This window comes from Grammomys surdaster, unplaced genomic scaffold (assembly GCF_004785775.1).
Source record: "Grammomys surdaster isolate TR1022 unplaced genomic scaffold, NIH_TR_1.0 126121, whole genome shotgun sequence".
Classification (NCBI taxonomy): domain Eukaryota; kingdom Metazoa; phylum Chordata; class Mammalia; order Rodentia; family Muridae; genus Grammomys; species Grammomys surdaster.
Window position 1 is genome coordinate 1685882 of NW_021620929.1, and position 16332 is coordinate 1702213.

General features: G+C 48.7%; 1 protein-coding gene across 1 annotated transcript; it reads left to right on the top strand.

The window, feature by feature from the left end:
• Positions 1–12339: 12339 nt before the first annotated feature.
• Positions 12340–15243, top strand: Dusp1 (dual specificity phosphatase 1). The gene is made up of 4 exons (XM_028756469.1): positions 12340–12869; positions 13101–13246; positions 13615–13834; positions 14191–15243. The coding sequence occupies exons 1-4, from the start codon at positions 12503–12505 to the stop codon at positions 14559–14561; spliced, it is 1104 nt and encodes a 367-aa protein (XP_028612302.1). The 5' UTR covers positions 12340–12502; the 3' UTR covers positions 14562–15243.
• The last annotated feature ends 1089 nt before the right edge of the window (positions 15244–16332 follow it).

Genomic DNA, 16332 nt, shown 5'->3' on the forward strand with positions numbered 1-16332 from the left:
GGTCAGTGGTGACTTGCAAGTCCTCCTGTGAGTACATTTTTACTTCTCTTATGTGGATACCTAGGAAATTGTTGGATCATAAGCTTGTCTTAAATTTACATATTTATTTTATACACTTAACCTTCTGGGAAAGCTCCAAAGTGTTTTCCAAAGAGATTGGACCAATTTACACTTTCCCCTGTCGTACCAGAGGCTCCTGCTTCTCTGGATTCTTGTCTGCCTTTGTGATTGCTGTTGCTCTAGCGGGAGTAGGGTGGGGGGATTCTGTCATTTCCATGAGCACATCCCTGAGGGTGATGAGCTGAGTGTTACTCCTGTGCTGCCAGCTAGGGGCGTATCTTCTCCGAGAGTTGACCACATGTATCATTTGTCTGGTTTTTGATTGGGTCGTTCTTCTTTTTAAGTTTCCAGTCCTTTCCCAACGTTGTTTTTGCAAAAATCTTTTTTAAAAAATCTTTTATTGTTTTAAACATATTTTATTTATTTTGGGTTTTGCGTGTCTGACGGCAGGATGCTCATGCTGTACTGTACATGCGGAAGTCAAAGGAGCATTCTGTGGAGTCTCTCCTCTCCTCCCTCCTTACTGTGGATCCAACTTAGGTCCTTAGGCTGTGTGGCAGATGCGTTGACACTCCAACCATGCCTCAGCCCTTCCTCATCTGCTGCTTGTCTTCTTGCCTCTGTCTCTGCCTCTCTTTTGTTTTTATTTATTTATTTATTTATTTATTTATTGACATAGTCTTACGTATTGCCAGATCAGTCTGAAGTTTGTGATGCTCTCCCCGCTTTGACCTCCTGGATGCTAGGATTACGAAGCACGCACTCCCACCCCCCTGCTATTTTTATTTTCTCTTTAAAGAACTATTTCTAAATTTATCTTTATTGTTTTTAATTATATGAGAGGGGCATGCGCACATTGTGTATGTGGTGGCTTAGTAGCTATGTCCCCATCCTGTTTCCATGAGTTGTAAGTGACTTAAAATGATATAAATATCACGTGATAAATTGACACGTGCATAAATTATGAACAGATGGTCACAATCAAGGTAGACCTATAGAATGGTGATTTTAAGGTACAACAGTTTTCAATTTTTTCCCCTTCTATAAATCATGTTTCTGGAGTTGTATCTAAGACTCCTGTCTAGCCATGGTTTTGAATTTTGAAGACCCCCCTCCCTGTGTATTCACATACACAGGTGTGCTTGCACGTGAGCTCTCTCTCCAGCCCTCGTTTCTCTAGAACCTGGATGCATTGTTGTCTTAGCCCTTGCATTCAGGTCAATGATCCTTTTGAGTAAATTTTTGTAATGGTGTGAGGTGTGTGTGTGTTGAGGGAGGAGTCTCAATTCTTCCATTTTTTTTTTAAATTGCATTTTTAAAATTCTTGTGTGTATGTCTGAGTGTGCATGTATGTCACCGTGCGTGGGTGGGGGTCAGAAGACAACTATGAGGAATCTGGTCTCTCCCACATTGTGATTGTTGGGATCCGTGCTGGCTTGTTTTCACATCAACTTGACACAAGCTATCGCCATCTGAGGAGGGACCTTCAGGTGAGGAACTGCTTCCATAAAATTGGGCTGTCGGCAAGTCTATAGGGCATTTTCTTAACTATCAATTAATATGTGAGGGCCTAGGGTGGCAGCATCAGTGTGTGGGGGAGTGCCAACCTTGGGCAGATAAGTCCTGAGTTCTGTAAGAAAGCAGACTGAGAGAGCCAGTAAGCAGCACTCCTCCATGGCCTCTGCTTCAGTTCTTGTCTCCTGACTCCTACCTTGAGTTCCTGTCCTCACTTTACTCAATGATGGACTGTGATATGGAAGTGTAATCAAAATAAACCCCTTCCTCCTCAAGTTGCTTGTGGTTATAGTATTTTTCTCACAGCAATCTAACTAGGCTTCGTGGTGTTAGAACAAATATTCTCAGTGTTCCACAAAGGCAAACACAATACAGTGTATAAGTAACTCATTAAGGCAATTCCTTTTTTTTTTTTACCCCCCCCTTCTTCCAAAAGGGCGCATCATGACCCAAATGGGACTAGTGATTGCATCCAGGGCAGGACTCTCACTTACCTTTTATTCTAATGCAAGTAGCAACTGTGTCTTTCCCCCACTGGCTGGCTCCAACTTCAGTTTGTTCGTTTATTTTTTTGATTGGCTAGTTTTAAAAGGATTGGCACAAAGGAAAGGAAAGAAATGGAGAAGGGTGTCGGCCACTCCAGGCCAGGGCTGCTGGGAGTGGAGAGCCTTTGCTTAAAGAAAGTTTCATAGATGAGGAGAGTAAAAGATTTGCAGGAGAGTTTTACTAGGTGGAGATTTGTGGAATGTTGGCCTTTGGCAAGTTGTCTTTACCAGAATATCTGCCCCTTGGCAAATCGTCTTGACTTACTTGTCAAAACCAACTGGCTGCCAGTGAGAGCTTATTTCTCAGCTGCCAGACCTGTCCCAGACGCCTGTCTGCCAGTGCCTGCCAGCCCCTATGAGCACCTAACAGCACAATGCTGCCCTGGTCACTGATGCTGCCCTGGCCCCTGATGCTGCCCTGGCCCCTGGTGCTGCCCTGGCCACCTGTGTTGCCCTGGTCACTGAAGCTGCCCTGGGCCACTGTGGCCATGCTGTAACATCTGAAGTCAGGAAGTAATAGTCCCGTAATTTTTTTTCTAAACTCTTTTGGTCATTTTAGATGTTTTTGAATTTCTTTATAATCTCAGAGCCAAGCTTAGCAGATTCCGAAGAAAGCCTGTAGGACTTAAGGAAGAATTTTGTGGATTCATCCCCAATTTGAGGAGAACGAACATCGTCACAAGCCATTACATCTTCTAATCTAACAACATGGGAGACCACTCCACTTATTTAGCCTTTATTTTCTCGGCAAAGGTCTGTGGTGTTATTCAGTAGCAATCTGTGCACTTCTGCTGCGAACTGAGTCACAGTTTTAGTTTCGCTCTCTGATTGTTCCCCTGTATCTATAAATAAACGTGACTTCTGTAACCGTTCTTATAACCTGTGACCTCGATACACTTATACATTCTGTTTTTTTTTTTCTAAGTGGGTGATGAGGTTGGAACACAGGGCTGTGTGCAAATGAGGCAGGCACTCTTTCAGCACTTTCTTTTCTTTATTTAAAAACTGTTTTTTAGACTTATTTTATTCATATGGATGCTTTGCCTGCATTCCTATCTAAGTGTCCACCAAGGTCAGAAGAGGAAATTCCAAGAGGATCCCCTGGAACTGGAGTCACAGTTGGTGTGAATCACTTAGTGAGTGCTGGGAACTGAACCAGGGTCCCCTGGAAGATTAGCAAATGCTCTTTACTGAGTCAACTCTCCAGCACCCTTGCTTGCTTTGAGCAGTCTATTCTTAGACTCTTTAGGCCCTTCATATGTGGGATCATGTTACCACTGTCCATTGGTAAGCAATGAACAAAGCTGGCTCTCGTCCAGACTGAGAAACAGAGGCTCTCTGCACTTCCTCTCTACCCTGTATCTTGCCCTAGAACTAGGAAAGGATAACAGTGGGAACCAGGTGAGCCCAGAATCCAGGCTGGGTTGGGTGCAGGGAGGTAGTACCCTTCAGAGGTATCCTTCCCCTCCCCCACTCTCTGCTGTCTTCCTCACGTGAGTAGGGCACCTACTTCTGTGCTCAGTTCCCCAAGGTTGGAGACCATTTCCGGTATGCTCCTCTCCACCCTGGTCAATGTCGTCACTGGGATGGGGCTGGCTCATTTCATTTTCCCCGGTGTCCCACACAGGTGAGAGGCTCTGAAGGAGCAAGTGAGAGGTGTAGGAGAGCAGATGAGGCTGAGTGGTCGCCTTGGTGAGCCCGAAGGCCCAGGCCTCTGTGACTTGCATGAAGTCACTCCCCACACCGTTCAGTGAGTCCTGGGTGGGGGGAGCTGCCACTGCAGTAGCCAAGGTAGAGATTATATAGAGGCTTCTCACAGCACCATCCTTTCAAGGTGCTAGGAGAGTAGAGGTCTGAGCCTGGGGAAGGGGCAGGGCCCCACCCTTTCCTTTCTAACTGGGGACTGTCTGCATTTTAATTTTTAAAAGTACATTACACTTAGATTCTGGTTGGGAGTGACTGACTTCCTCAGTTGTGAGCGCTTTCTTATTCACACCTTTCAACTCACAGAGTGTCAAGTGTGACCTTAGGCCCATACATTTTGAGTTTTATCTATGATCCCGGATGCTGCTGCCTCCACCACCAAGGAAGGCCAGGAAGTTCATTTTCTTCACAGGAATACATTTCCCTTACTTTCTGCTTTAGAGAGGGCCATAAAGAATTCTCTTGCAGGTATGGTAGTGTGCACCTCTAAACTCAGCACTTGGGAGATAGAGGCAAGGGGATACCTATGAGTATCCAGCCTGGTCTACAGAGCAAGTTCCAATACAGCCAAGGTTACACAGAGAAATCCTGACTTGAAAAACAAAACAAAACAACAGAGAAGAAGAAAAAAAGAATAGCCAGGGATATAGAGAGATCCTGTCTCAAAACAAAACAGAGACAGGAGTTGGGGGAGAACTTGTTATTGGTGAGGTCAACATTTGTCTCCAAGTTAGAAACATTCCCTCCTTCTGCCCTTTGGCCTACAGAGCTTCACATCATGAAGATCCTACTTTAACAACAACAACAACAACAACATGGTTTTAACTTTTATAAAACTTTTCTTTGATTGTTTCTAAATTTTGAACTCTAAGATTGACTTAAAATACCCTACCTGTGGGACTGTGGAGGAATCTTCCCACATTTTGTTGTAAAACTTGTACAGTGTTGAGCTTGGAGCCAGATGTTCAGCGTGAGGCAGAGGTTCCCACTTGATCCATTGTCATTCCAGTCTGAGTACTGAAGCCAGGTATGCTAGGCTTGAGTCCTGCTCAGCTGCGTCCTCAAGCCACTGAGCATACCAGCTCTGCTCCAATGTCTGCCATTCCCACCCCCCCCACCCCCCCGGGGGAAGATGTCGCAGTTACCTGTCTGGGCTCTGGTGCCTACAGCTCTGGTGCCCCTCCGTGGTTCCAAGCTCAGCCCCTCACAGCAGCTTGGTGGAATGCATTAAGTGTCATGTAGGGCATAATTCCGTGTCTCTCTTTCCTGGTTATTTTTTTTAATTACATCACATCAATGTATTTAATTCCAGGGAATTAATGACACAAAGTCAAACTCAGCAACTCTCTCCCTTGGTCTAAGTGAATATCCCATGGGTCAAGTGACATATTCAGGGTATTGAGTCATCATATCCAAGAGAGAAAGGGGTGCCCTTCATATCCAGAGGACATATCTTTACAACATTTAGGGAGGAGTCTCTTTGAGAGCACAAAAGACAACATGACACACCGATGTCCTTCCCTTTCCCCAAGTATTACAGACTATAACCTTTGGAAACAGGGTCAGTTACCCATGTAAGCAAGTCTAAGTGAGGTGGGAAGAGTGATCCTGACCCAATATGGATGGCATCCTTGTGGAGAGGTGAAGTTTGGTATAGAGAGAAAGAACCTCATGTAGATATGAATGCAGAGATGGAAGGTCACATGCAGGAACCCAAGGGTGTGTGTGTGTCAGCAAACAGCAACAGCTTGCTGAGTGTTGAAGATTGTATTCTCTTGTGAGGACCCTGTGGTCAGCTTATTACTACACTTCTAGCCTTTAAAGCTGATTGCTGACCAAGTTCTGTTCTTGAAGACACTTGGTTTGTAGTTTCTATTGTGCCATAGCCAACTAAACAAGCCCTTGGAGGGAAGGCTTAGGCCTATGTGAGAATCTCAGTCAGGATCAACAGATCCTGTGGGCTTTCCTGTCCCTAACCCCAAGCAGGTCCACCCAAGCCTGTCCCTTGCCTGTCTTGGAGTCTGCTGAGAAGAGTGCATCAGGGCACTGAAGGTGTGACTTCACTCTCCATGGGTGGTCAAACACATTGAGGTCAAGGCTGGCGAATGAGTCATCGTCCAGTGCGGTCAGTGAGTCAGGCAGGCCCTTCTGAAGGCCCAGGGTGCCAGCATATTCGCTTTCCCCTTTCTTTAGGAACCCAGAAGCATCTAGAAGTGGCCCCTGCAAGTTATCATCCCTGACAAATGAATGCCAAAACCCCACCCACATGCCACACCTACTGTGTGTCCCAGAAGATAAGGACAAAGGTCTTAGAAGGCAGATAGGGGGCACTTGGGGTGCATTTTTTGGAAAGGTCACTAATCTCTCTAGGCTCCCTAGACAGCATGGCAGCAGTAAGGGTCTCTTCCTTGTGGGTTTGTATCACGTCATACCAGGATGTAAATATGAAGCTTCTGGCAGAGGCCCAGGCTGCTAGCAACCCTCCACAGAGACAGATAGCTGTTACTAATAAGAACCGCCTCCAAATAAGTTTCCCACAAAGGGAAAACTGGGACACTGGGTCGCACTATCTCCAAGTCTTCATCTGCGATTCATGCATTCCTTGGATGACAATTCTCCTTGCCCTCAGGGGAGACTTTGGAATAGACAAAGCATGACCTCATTTGCTCCCACTGATGTTAATTACTGTTTCCTAATTACAAAGAGGAAATTATATCTCAACTCATATTCTGCTAAAAGAAAGGAAACCAGGAGAGAGCCATCACCTCTCCTGCGGGAGTTAGTTCCCTCAGCCAGCACACAGCAGGGTGTGACTCTGTCAGCTATGGCTGATGGGCTATGTCCTTTGACCATGAAGGGACCTGTCCCAAGAAATGGCAGAGTCTCACTACCTCTGCCCCTCTGTTGGCTCCTGGACTGGTCCACATGTTTGTCCAACAAACTGTGCTTTGAGCGTTGTACTGGGGGCCAAGAAGAATAACAACCTATGGCCAAGCTCACATGCTGGGAAGAGGGGCAGATGGTCCTCATAGGAGAATGTTCCTACAGCAAAGCTTTAGGAGGCTTCATTCCAGAGACAAACGCATCTCTGTGCAGTGGTCTGATGGGTTATGACTGTTGTCAGATTACTGGGGAGAGAGGGGCTGGCTCCCAGGAGGAGAGTGGCAGTCAGCGGAGCCACCTGCCAAGTGTGTTTCCAATGCACACTGGTTTAGAGTTCTCCAAGAACCTGGCACTGAAAAAATTCACACACATTCTTAAAGACACTTTGCTATCTCACAGACTGTGGGCCTACTATGTGCTGGGCATTGTTACCTCAGAGGAGAAATATACAGACCTTACCCTGCACCTACTCCTCTGACATCCTTCCAGGCTGAAGCCCCACTACAAGGCTCCTCTGTTGTCACAAGCAATGAGCTCCTGAGGTTCCCCTGTTTGAGGCCATTTCCGGCTCTGATCGCTGTGGCTGCCTGATGACATATTTTATTTTTTTCTATGATAAGCCTTGTTACTTTAGTGGACCTAAATATCTTGGACCCTAATACCCACTTCGCTAAGTCATGCACAGATCAGAAAGGAAGTTCCTGGCAGTTGTTAACTAGGACAGGCCTCTGGCTAAGTCACACTTTAGAACCGTTAAGACATGACAAACGCGCCTTCTACACAGTGAAGTAGGGGACCAAAGCAAGTAGGATTCTCTGATGCATCCCAGGGGAAGAGTTTATAAATAGCCATAGAGTAACAACAATACAAGTCAACAGAACATATTCCTGAGCCTTCCAGCCACCAGCCTGCGTCAGGAGCTGGGCTGACTTTTCCCTTTAATGGAGTAAATATTTTGGGCCACCAAAGGCTCTGTAGAGAGAGGCGGGGCTAGGTCTGGTTCCTGGGTGGGACTATGCCATTCTCTCTGCTGTTGTAACATCCTATAGAACAGACACTGTTCCTAGTAGATGCACAGACTGGGAAGGAAGTAATGAAATTTGTCCAAGCAACACAAAGCTGGTGAGCTGGGCTCCTGGCCCAGGCTCAACAACTTGAAGTTGGTGGTAACAATGATGCTATTGCCCACCATAGGATTGCCTTCCAGTGTCTTCCTCTTGTTTTCTTCCTTGATTTCAAATGTTACACACACACTAGAGTAAAAATCACCACTCTGTCTGCATTTCTAAGGAAGAAAATACAAGGATCACTGACCCCTAGAGATAAACACTGTTAAGCTGAACACCCAGCTGGTACCACACTGACTCGTTAGGATGTTCTGAACACAGTGTGACTTTGGACAAGTTGCTTAACCCCTCTGAGCCTCACTTCTCTCAAAGGAGGAGAGTGAATGACAGGACACAGCTGCTCAGCCCTCCCATGCCTGATCAGAGAGCTGTGTGCAACAGTTACACAATAGAGGCTGGCTCTGTCCTCATGCCTGGGTGGGGAGGGTGACATTATTCTTGCTAATCCGTCAGGGTGGGCCAGAAAGATATCAGGGACAGGAGGGCCTGGATCAGAAGAGCTAGGTTGGTTCAAACTCTATCCAGGGCTGCTGCAGGCATCTTGGCTCTCTGAGGAAAGCTCCAGGCCATCTGAGAGCCAGCTTGAAGAAACTGAGGCCTCAGGAGATGAGGTAGATATGGCCCTGTGCCAGGTCTGCATTGACAGCTCTCTGCTGTCTGACCCGGGGCATGTATGTCCCTTCTCTGAGCTTAGCGACCGTCCCCTTCCAGGACTGTTGATGAGGTCGGGAGGTGGCACCTGTAAAGCACCTGGTACTGAAGAAATTCACCAGCCATTCTTAAAGACACTTTGCTATCTCACAGACTGTGGGCCTACTATGTGCTAAGCATTATTGCTGCAGAGAACAAAAACATGGGCCGTGCCCTGCATCCAGCAAGTATGCAGACTAGTGGTATAAGGCAGGGGCTCAGTGGCATCCACACCAGCAGTCTTCCAGAGCCTGAGAGGGAGAGGGACAGCCCGCAAGAGTCTTCATTTGCTTAGACAGCTCCTCTGCTGGATCTGCAGGGGAGAAGAGTCTCCGGGAGCTCAGCAGACAAGGCCAGGCAGGGCAGTGTGAGCAGAGCTGTGGGGGTGGGAGTGAGAGACCTAGAACATTCAAGGAACACAGGCTCACTGAGTTTTCTTGGAACCAAAGAGCAAAATCAAAGCAAGTGGAATTCAGCCAGAAGGCTAATTCCAGAAGCAGTCTGGGGGCCAGACTGCTGTGCTGTTGGACTGGAGTGGGGGGGATGGGAGTCACAGAAGGTTACTGAACAAGAAGTGTCTTGTAGCTTGGATTTGACAAGTACCCCCAAAGGCTCATGTATGGAAGGCCTGGTCCCCTGCCTGGTCCCCTATAGCAATGCTCAGAGAGAAACTTCAGGAAAGTGACGTTTATCTCATCAATAGACATGCGAGTAGGCTCAGAGTTAGAGACTCAGGTAGAGGTACAAACTGTAGAAGGGGGCTCAATGAAGGAAGCAGGTCCTTGTGGTCCCTCTTGTCTTCTTCTTTGTTCTGCTTTGAACTCCCTACCACAATCTTCCTCCTCACAGGCCCACTGAGATGCTGCTCAGTAACCTCGGGCTGGCTCCTCCATCTCCGCCATTTTATTTGGTTGTTTGAGACAGGGTTTCTCTGTGTAGCCCTGGCTGTCCTGGAATCCACTTTGTAGACCAGGCTGGACTTGAACTCAGAGATCTGCCTGCCTCTGACTCCCAAGTGTTGGTATTAGAAGCATGAGCCATCACCACCCAGCCTCCATTTCCCTTTCTAAGTTGTTTATCTCAATGGCATTGAGCTGACTGACACAGGAGAGACAGGAAAAGGTCTCCGAGCAAGGGAAGGTCATCAAGGGATATCACTCCTTCCCTGAAAGCAGCTCTTCTGCAGGAATCCCACTAGGACTTTCTCCTGCCGTTTTATTTAGTTCTAGATGGGCATTATTCTCCGTTTATAAATATAGAAATTGAGGCTCAGAAATAAGCCATTTGCCCAAGGATACAGAGTAACAGTGAGAAGGAAGCACTTTCAGTCATTAGGGGGAGCTCCTCCCCTACCCCCACCCCAACCCCAAGACAGATCCAAATGAGGAAACTGACACCTTCATAGGCTGGTGCCAAGCTTTGTACATCAACCGTTCTCACAGGGCCCATATAGAATTTGATGCTTCTCTCCCAAGTCACAGGAGGTGCGGAGTGGCAAAGTGAATGTGAACAGGCCACACAATCGAAGAGGAGAGGCAGGACATGTCTTTGACTGATTCTTATCACCTCATGCCATCTCTAGAGTTGCTTCTAAGCACACCTGGAATGGGGAAGCTCTCAGATCAGTGAGGTGTGTCCTAGAGTTGACATCTACTGAGTCACATTGTCCCGGGCCCTTAGCTGCTAAGCCTCAGTGCCAGCTGCTCACCCTTCGAACGGAGCAGAAGCCTCTCTGGTTCTACCCCAGTCACCAGGGCATTCTCGCTGTCTGGATTGGGACCTTTGCTAACTCTCTCTGAACAAGTAAGTCCCTGTGGCACCTGGAGAGAGCTCTCTCTCAGCTGGGGCTCCAACCAATCAACACCGATAGGTGTCTCTCAAGACCCACCTGGCGAGATTCTCTAAGGTTCTGATGCCAGATTCTGAAACACGCAGCACATGGGCCATGTGATCTAAGAATTACTGTGTTGGGAAAAACTGAGAGTGTATGACTCACAGGAGAGGAAAGGTCTGGGTGTTCTGCCCCTTCTGCTTCGCAAGGGAATGCCACCAAGTCATGGCAACTGCATGGTGCCAGTTGTACTGAAACTACCTCGAAGGCTCATCAGAGAAGAGAATGCCTGGCTCCCCAACAGTCGACTGGCGCCCGGGTTCCTGCTCCTTATGCTCCTTCTAGGAAGGGAAGAGAGCAGAACTCCACAGAGACCAGCAGAATTCAGTGAACAACTATGCCACCGTATTTGTATAAAAAGGTCTTTTTGAAAAGTTTGGGTAGAGAAGGGTATAATGAATGGCCTTGCAAAAACAAAAACACAAACAAAAAAATGGAAAAATCGAAGTTGGTATGCAGTTTGAAAAGGCAGCAGCTGTAACATTTTATGATTCAATGCAAAAAATATGTTGAGGTCCTCAGCTGAAGAAGTAGAATAAACAAATAATTTTTTTTCTTTCTGTCGCTCTTTTGAGATGTAGGGAGGGTGGTGTTATCTGAAGATTTTTTTTTTTTGCTGTTCTTTTAGAATCAATGTTCAAAGGAATGTAAAAAAGACACCCTTTAAAAATAATGTATCTCGAATTTACACCTCTGTGTAATCTAGGCAGAACGCAAGAGCTAAGAGAGGCCAAAGCGGACGTTGTTGGGCAAAGACACATGGTGGCCAGTAAAACACCTCCCCTTGCGAAGAGGAAGAAACCGCAGAATGTTCCTGACTCGGCACCCCTGCAGAGTGGTGCAATGTTTATGTTTGTGTATCCAACTCCGTGGTGTTGCTGCTGGCTCACGGCCTACCCCGTAGTCATGGTGTTTTTAGGGAAGGACACAGACACCATTGGGGTCTTCTCAGGTGTTCTGGGTACAGTTTGTCCCACAGAGTGGTGGACTCGAGGCTCTCAGCCCTGACTTATTGGTGTTCAGTAGAGATGAAGGCACGAGGGCGGGCGCCGTTAACCCCAGCACTAGTGAGGCAGGGACAGGAGGATCTCTATGAGTTCAAGGCCAGCCAGGGTTACACAGCAAGACCCTCTCCCAAACAAAACAAAGTTGTTTTGGGGGGCAGAGGAGTTTATGGCTGGCAGCATCCTCTGATGCCAAGCGACGACAACGTGCATGGCGGTCCCTGGGCGGCGCTGTGGAGCTCTACCCAAGTCCCCCCAGAATGTTAAACCTGGGCTCCACACCCGATCTTGCAATCCTCCTCCCTTTGCCCCAAGTAAGTCGTTTAAGGACCACCGCGGTAAAGATAACACTCCCAGAGGGGAGGGGGGAGCTAACTGGAGGCACTCCCTTGTTCGCGTAAAACTTTTAAAGTGACATTCAAGAAGGACGTCTCGACTCTCGCCATTTGTCCTCGGTATAGCCAGAGGGTTATAGAGTTAGTCATCTCTCACTACCCACTCCCCTTTCCCGCTCCACTCGCCGCGCCCACCACCCCAGCAGCCGGAACGGGGCCAGCTGAGACCGTGATCCCAGGAGTGGCCCAGCGAGCTCGGCGGAGACCCGGGGAGGGGAGCAGGGCAGGTGTCCCGAGCGCGTCCTCAGGCCGCGCGTTCTGGCCACCCGGGCTGGCAGCACGCAGTTTTGCCTGCGAGCCGGGAGGACAGGAGGGTGGGGGCCGGGCCGCGAGCCAGAGCTCAAAGCCGGACCAGCTCCCAGGCCGATGACGTCTTTGCTTTTGGCTTTGGCGGCGCCAAGCCCGGCGGGGTGGGTGACGTCACCACCCGGTCACGTGCCCGCCATTCAAACAAACAAACCGTCCCCCCCCCTTCTGTGCCGCGCCCGGGACCGCCCCCGAGAGGCCACATAAAACCGCGCTCCTCCGGACGAGCGCGCAGCGAAGGACTGGCGGGCGGGACGCGCGGTGAAGCTAGATTAGGAGCAACGAGCACTTGGGCAATTAGGGCCACAGGATACCGCACAAGATCGACAGACTGTTTCTGGAGAGCCGCAGAACGGGCACGCTGGGGTCGCTGGGGCTGGCCATGGTGATGGAGGTGGGCATCCTGGACGCCGGGGGGCTGCGCGCGCTGCTGCGAGAGCGCGCCGCGCAGTGCCTGCTGCTGGATTGTCGCTCCTTCTTCGCTTTCAACGCCGGCCACATCGCGGGCTCTGTGAACGTGCGCTTCAGCACCATCGTGCGGCGCCGCGCCAAGGGCGCCATGGGCCTAGAGCACATCGTGCCCAACGCCGAACTGCGCGGCCGCCTGCTGGCCGGAGCCTACCACGCCGTGGTGCTGCTGGACGAGCGCAGCGCCACCCTGGACGGCGCCAAGCGCGACAGCACCTTGGCCCTGGCCGCGGGCGCGCTCTGCCGAGAGGCGCGATCCACTCAAGTCTTCTTCCTCCAAGGTACGCGCTGGCTCTGGCAGGACTTCTGCCATCAGCTAGGGAAGGGACGTCCCACCTGGAGTGTGAGGGCGCCTGCGTCCAGTCTCCAGGGGCTTGTCACTGGCTTTGTTTGACTCCAGGAACAAAGACTTCCCTTCCTTGTAAATTCGCAGCCTCTGGTGAGTGGGTGGCTTGTCTCCAGGTACTGTGTCGGTGGTGCTAATGGGAAAATATGTACCTTTGTATTCTCAGGAGGATATGAAGCGTTTTCGGCTTCCTGCCCTGAGCTGTGCAGCAAACAATCTACCCCCATGGGGCTCAGCCTCCCCCTGACTACTAGTGTGCCTGACAGTGCAGAATCCGGATGCAGCTCTTGTAGCACCCCTCTCTACGACCAGGTTAGTAGGAGTCCGGGTCCATGCAGGACTGGAAGGTGGTGGAGCTGGCAGAGGTCTGGGAGGGCTGTGCCAGGGAGGATACAGAAAGCGGCTGCAGCTTTATTTATACTAGAGGGGACACGAGGATCTTTATTTTACCATGAAGCAATTGGAGGGAGCCGAATCTCCCAGTTTTTGGCACATAAGAGCTTGTTGGCTCTGTCCAGGCCAATGGGCTCCATTCTTTACTGTTATTTTAATATGTCAACAGCAGTGCTGAGGTCACCAGTTTCAGAAACTCCCTTTTACAGCGGGGAGTTTTTGTGGGCGTGGATACTGGTGTTCACGCTGAACAAGCTTGACGAATGTTGGACTGTTTTGGATTTCAGGGGGGCCCAGTGGAGATCCTGTCCTTCCTGTACTTGGGCAGTGCCTATCATGCTTCCCGGAAGGATATGCTCGATGCCTTGGGTATCACCGCCTTGATCAACGTCTCAGCAAATTGTCCTAACCACTTTGAGGGTCACTACCAGTACAAGAGCATCCCTGTGGAGGACAACCATAAGGCGGACATCAGCTCTTGGTTCAACGAGGCAATTGACTTCATAGGTAAATGGAACCTCTACTTCATAGGTCTGGAACCTCTGCTTTCTGTCCCTACTGTAGCCACTGAGCCCAGCCCAAGAGTGGCAGCTTAAATGATCCTTACCTGAGCCTTCCTCCTCACTGAGACTCTAATAGTTGAACTGACTGTCTTGTCCAGGATTATAAGTGCAGATACCCAGTCTGGGTTTAAGTCCTTTGCTATCCTTTGCACAGTACACACATGGAGTCTGCATGATAGCATGAGGCAGACCCTGGACATCTCTGAACAGGAAGGACACTCATGACATTTCTTAGCCATCTTTGATGTGGGCTCGGCTGTTCTCCTGAGTTTTTGAGTAACCCATAACTTTATTTTCTAGACTCCATCAAAGATGCTGGAGGGAGAGTATTCGTCCATTGCCAGGCCGGCATCTCCCGGTCAGCCACCATCTGCCTTGCTTACCTCATGAGGACTAACCGAGTGAAGCTGGACGAGGCCTTTGAGTTTGTGAAGCAGAGGCGGAGTATCATCTCCCCCAACTTCAGCTTCATGGGCCAGCTGCTGCAATTTGAGTCCCAAGTGCTGGCTCCTCACTGCTCTGCTGAAGCTGGGAGCCCAGCCATGGCTGTCCTTGACCGGGGTACCTCTACTACCACTGTCTTCAACTTCCCTGTCTCCATTCCCGTCCACCCCACGAACAGTGCCCTGAACTACCTTCAAAGCCCCATCACAACCTCTCCAAGCTGCTGAAGGGCCAGGGGAGGTGTGGAGTTTCACTTGCCACCGGGATGCCACTCCTCCCATGGGAGGAGCAATGCAATAACTCTGGGAGAGGCTCATGTGAGCTGGTCCTTATTTATTTAACATCACCCCCCCCCAACACCTCCCGAGTTCCACTGAGTTTCTAAGCAGTCATAACAATGATTTGACCGCAAGACATTTGCTGAACTCAGCACATTCGGGACCAATATATTGTGGGTACATCAAGTCCCTCTGACAAAACAGGGCAGAAGAGTAAGGACTCTGTTTGAGCCAGTTTCTTCACTTGCCCCTTTTTTTTTTCTAGAAACTTCATGCTTGACATACCTACCAGTATTAACCATTCCTGATGACATGCGCGTATGAGAGTTTTACCTTATTTATTTTTGTGTAGGTAGGTGGTCTACCTTCACAAATGTCATTGTCTACTCATAGAAGAACCAAATACCTCAATTTTTGTGTTTGCGTACTGTACTATCTTGTAAATAGACCCAGAGCAGGTTTGCTTTCAGCACTGATGGACAAAACCAGTGTTGGTTTGTAGCTTTTAGTTATCAACAGTTGTATGTTTGTTTATTTATGATCTGAAGTAATATATTTCTTCTTCTTCTGAGAAGACATTTTGTTACTAGGATGACTTTTTTATACAACAGAATAAATTATGACATTTCTATTGCGCTCTCCATGCTTGATTTCTTTGGCAACCCAGCTCTTGAGCAAGCGGCCTAGGGAAGCACTGAACTAGTGCTGCCGCGTGTGTGAGCTTTGAGCCTGCCCCTCTTGGTTGATCCATGGGTTCCCAGGGAGGAATGCAGGTGAAGCGTATGAAGCACTAGCTGCTGTCGCCTAGATCTTAGCAGAGGGTCAGGGTGCAAACCTATGTCCTTTAACAGCCACAGGAGATACCGTATCACCTAGGGAACTTGAGTGTCTCCAGAAGCATTTGCCTGAATTACCTTCTTTTGTTAATATCTTCCTTGGGGATCATCATTAAGATCTCCCCTCCCTGAGCTATGTGCAGAATACCTGGATTAATGTGTTCTCGGGATATACAAAGCATGAGGGGAGACTGCGCTCAGAGAGGCTCAGCTGCTGTGCAGATGGAGACAGGAGGCTCTGAGTAGCTGAGCAGGTAGAGCAGGGAATTGGGAATTGGGGGATTAGAATCTGCTTTCTAATCATATGACCTTTAAACTTTGTTGCTTGTTATATATATATATATATATATATATATATATATATATATATACCTACATATATACATTCACACACACACGCCTTGAACAAGACTTTTATATCACTAAAAATGATGCATCAAATAAAACAAAAAAGAATCCAAGCTCTATATGCATGTACAGGGAAGAAATCGCTTGCTCTTCCTCTGCTACTTTCTGGAGGGTTTGCACACCAACTTCTTCATAGAAACATCATCATTGGCAGCTGTCTCTTTCAGGCCACTTGCTGCTCTTCGTAATTGTGTTGAAGACAGGCAATTAAGTCACACTTGCTGCAGGGCAGGACTCTGAATTTTCACTCTTTCCAAGCAGACTAAGGCTGAGAAGGTATAATCGACTACCGAGCTATAATCTGATCTGTAATGTCGAATGAAATAACAGCAAAGCCCTGGGGTTCCGGGCCCCTGGGTGCCTGCTCTCAGGTTCCGGGCCCCTGGGTGCCTGCTCTTCCGCAGCTCTTTGTGGACTGTGTGAAGTGGAAAAGGAAGCATCCCATTCATTTTGACTGGTGCCATGGTCCTCGTCCA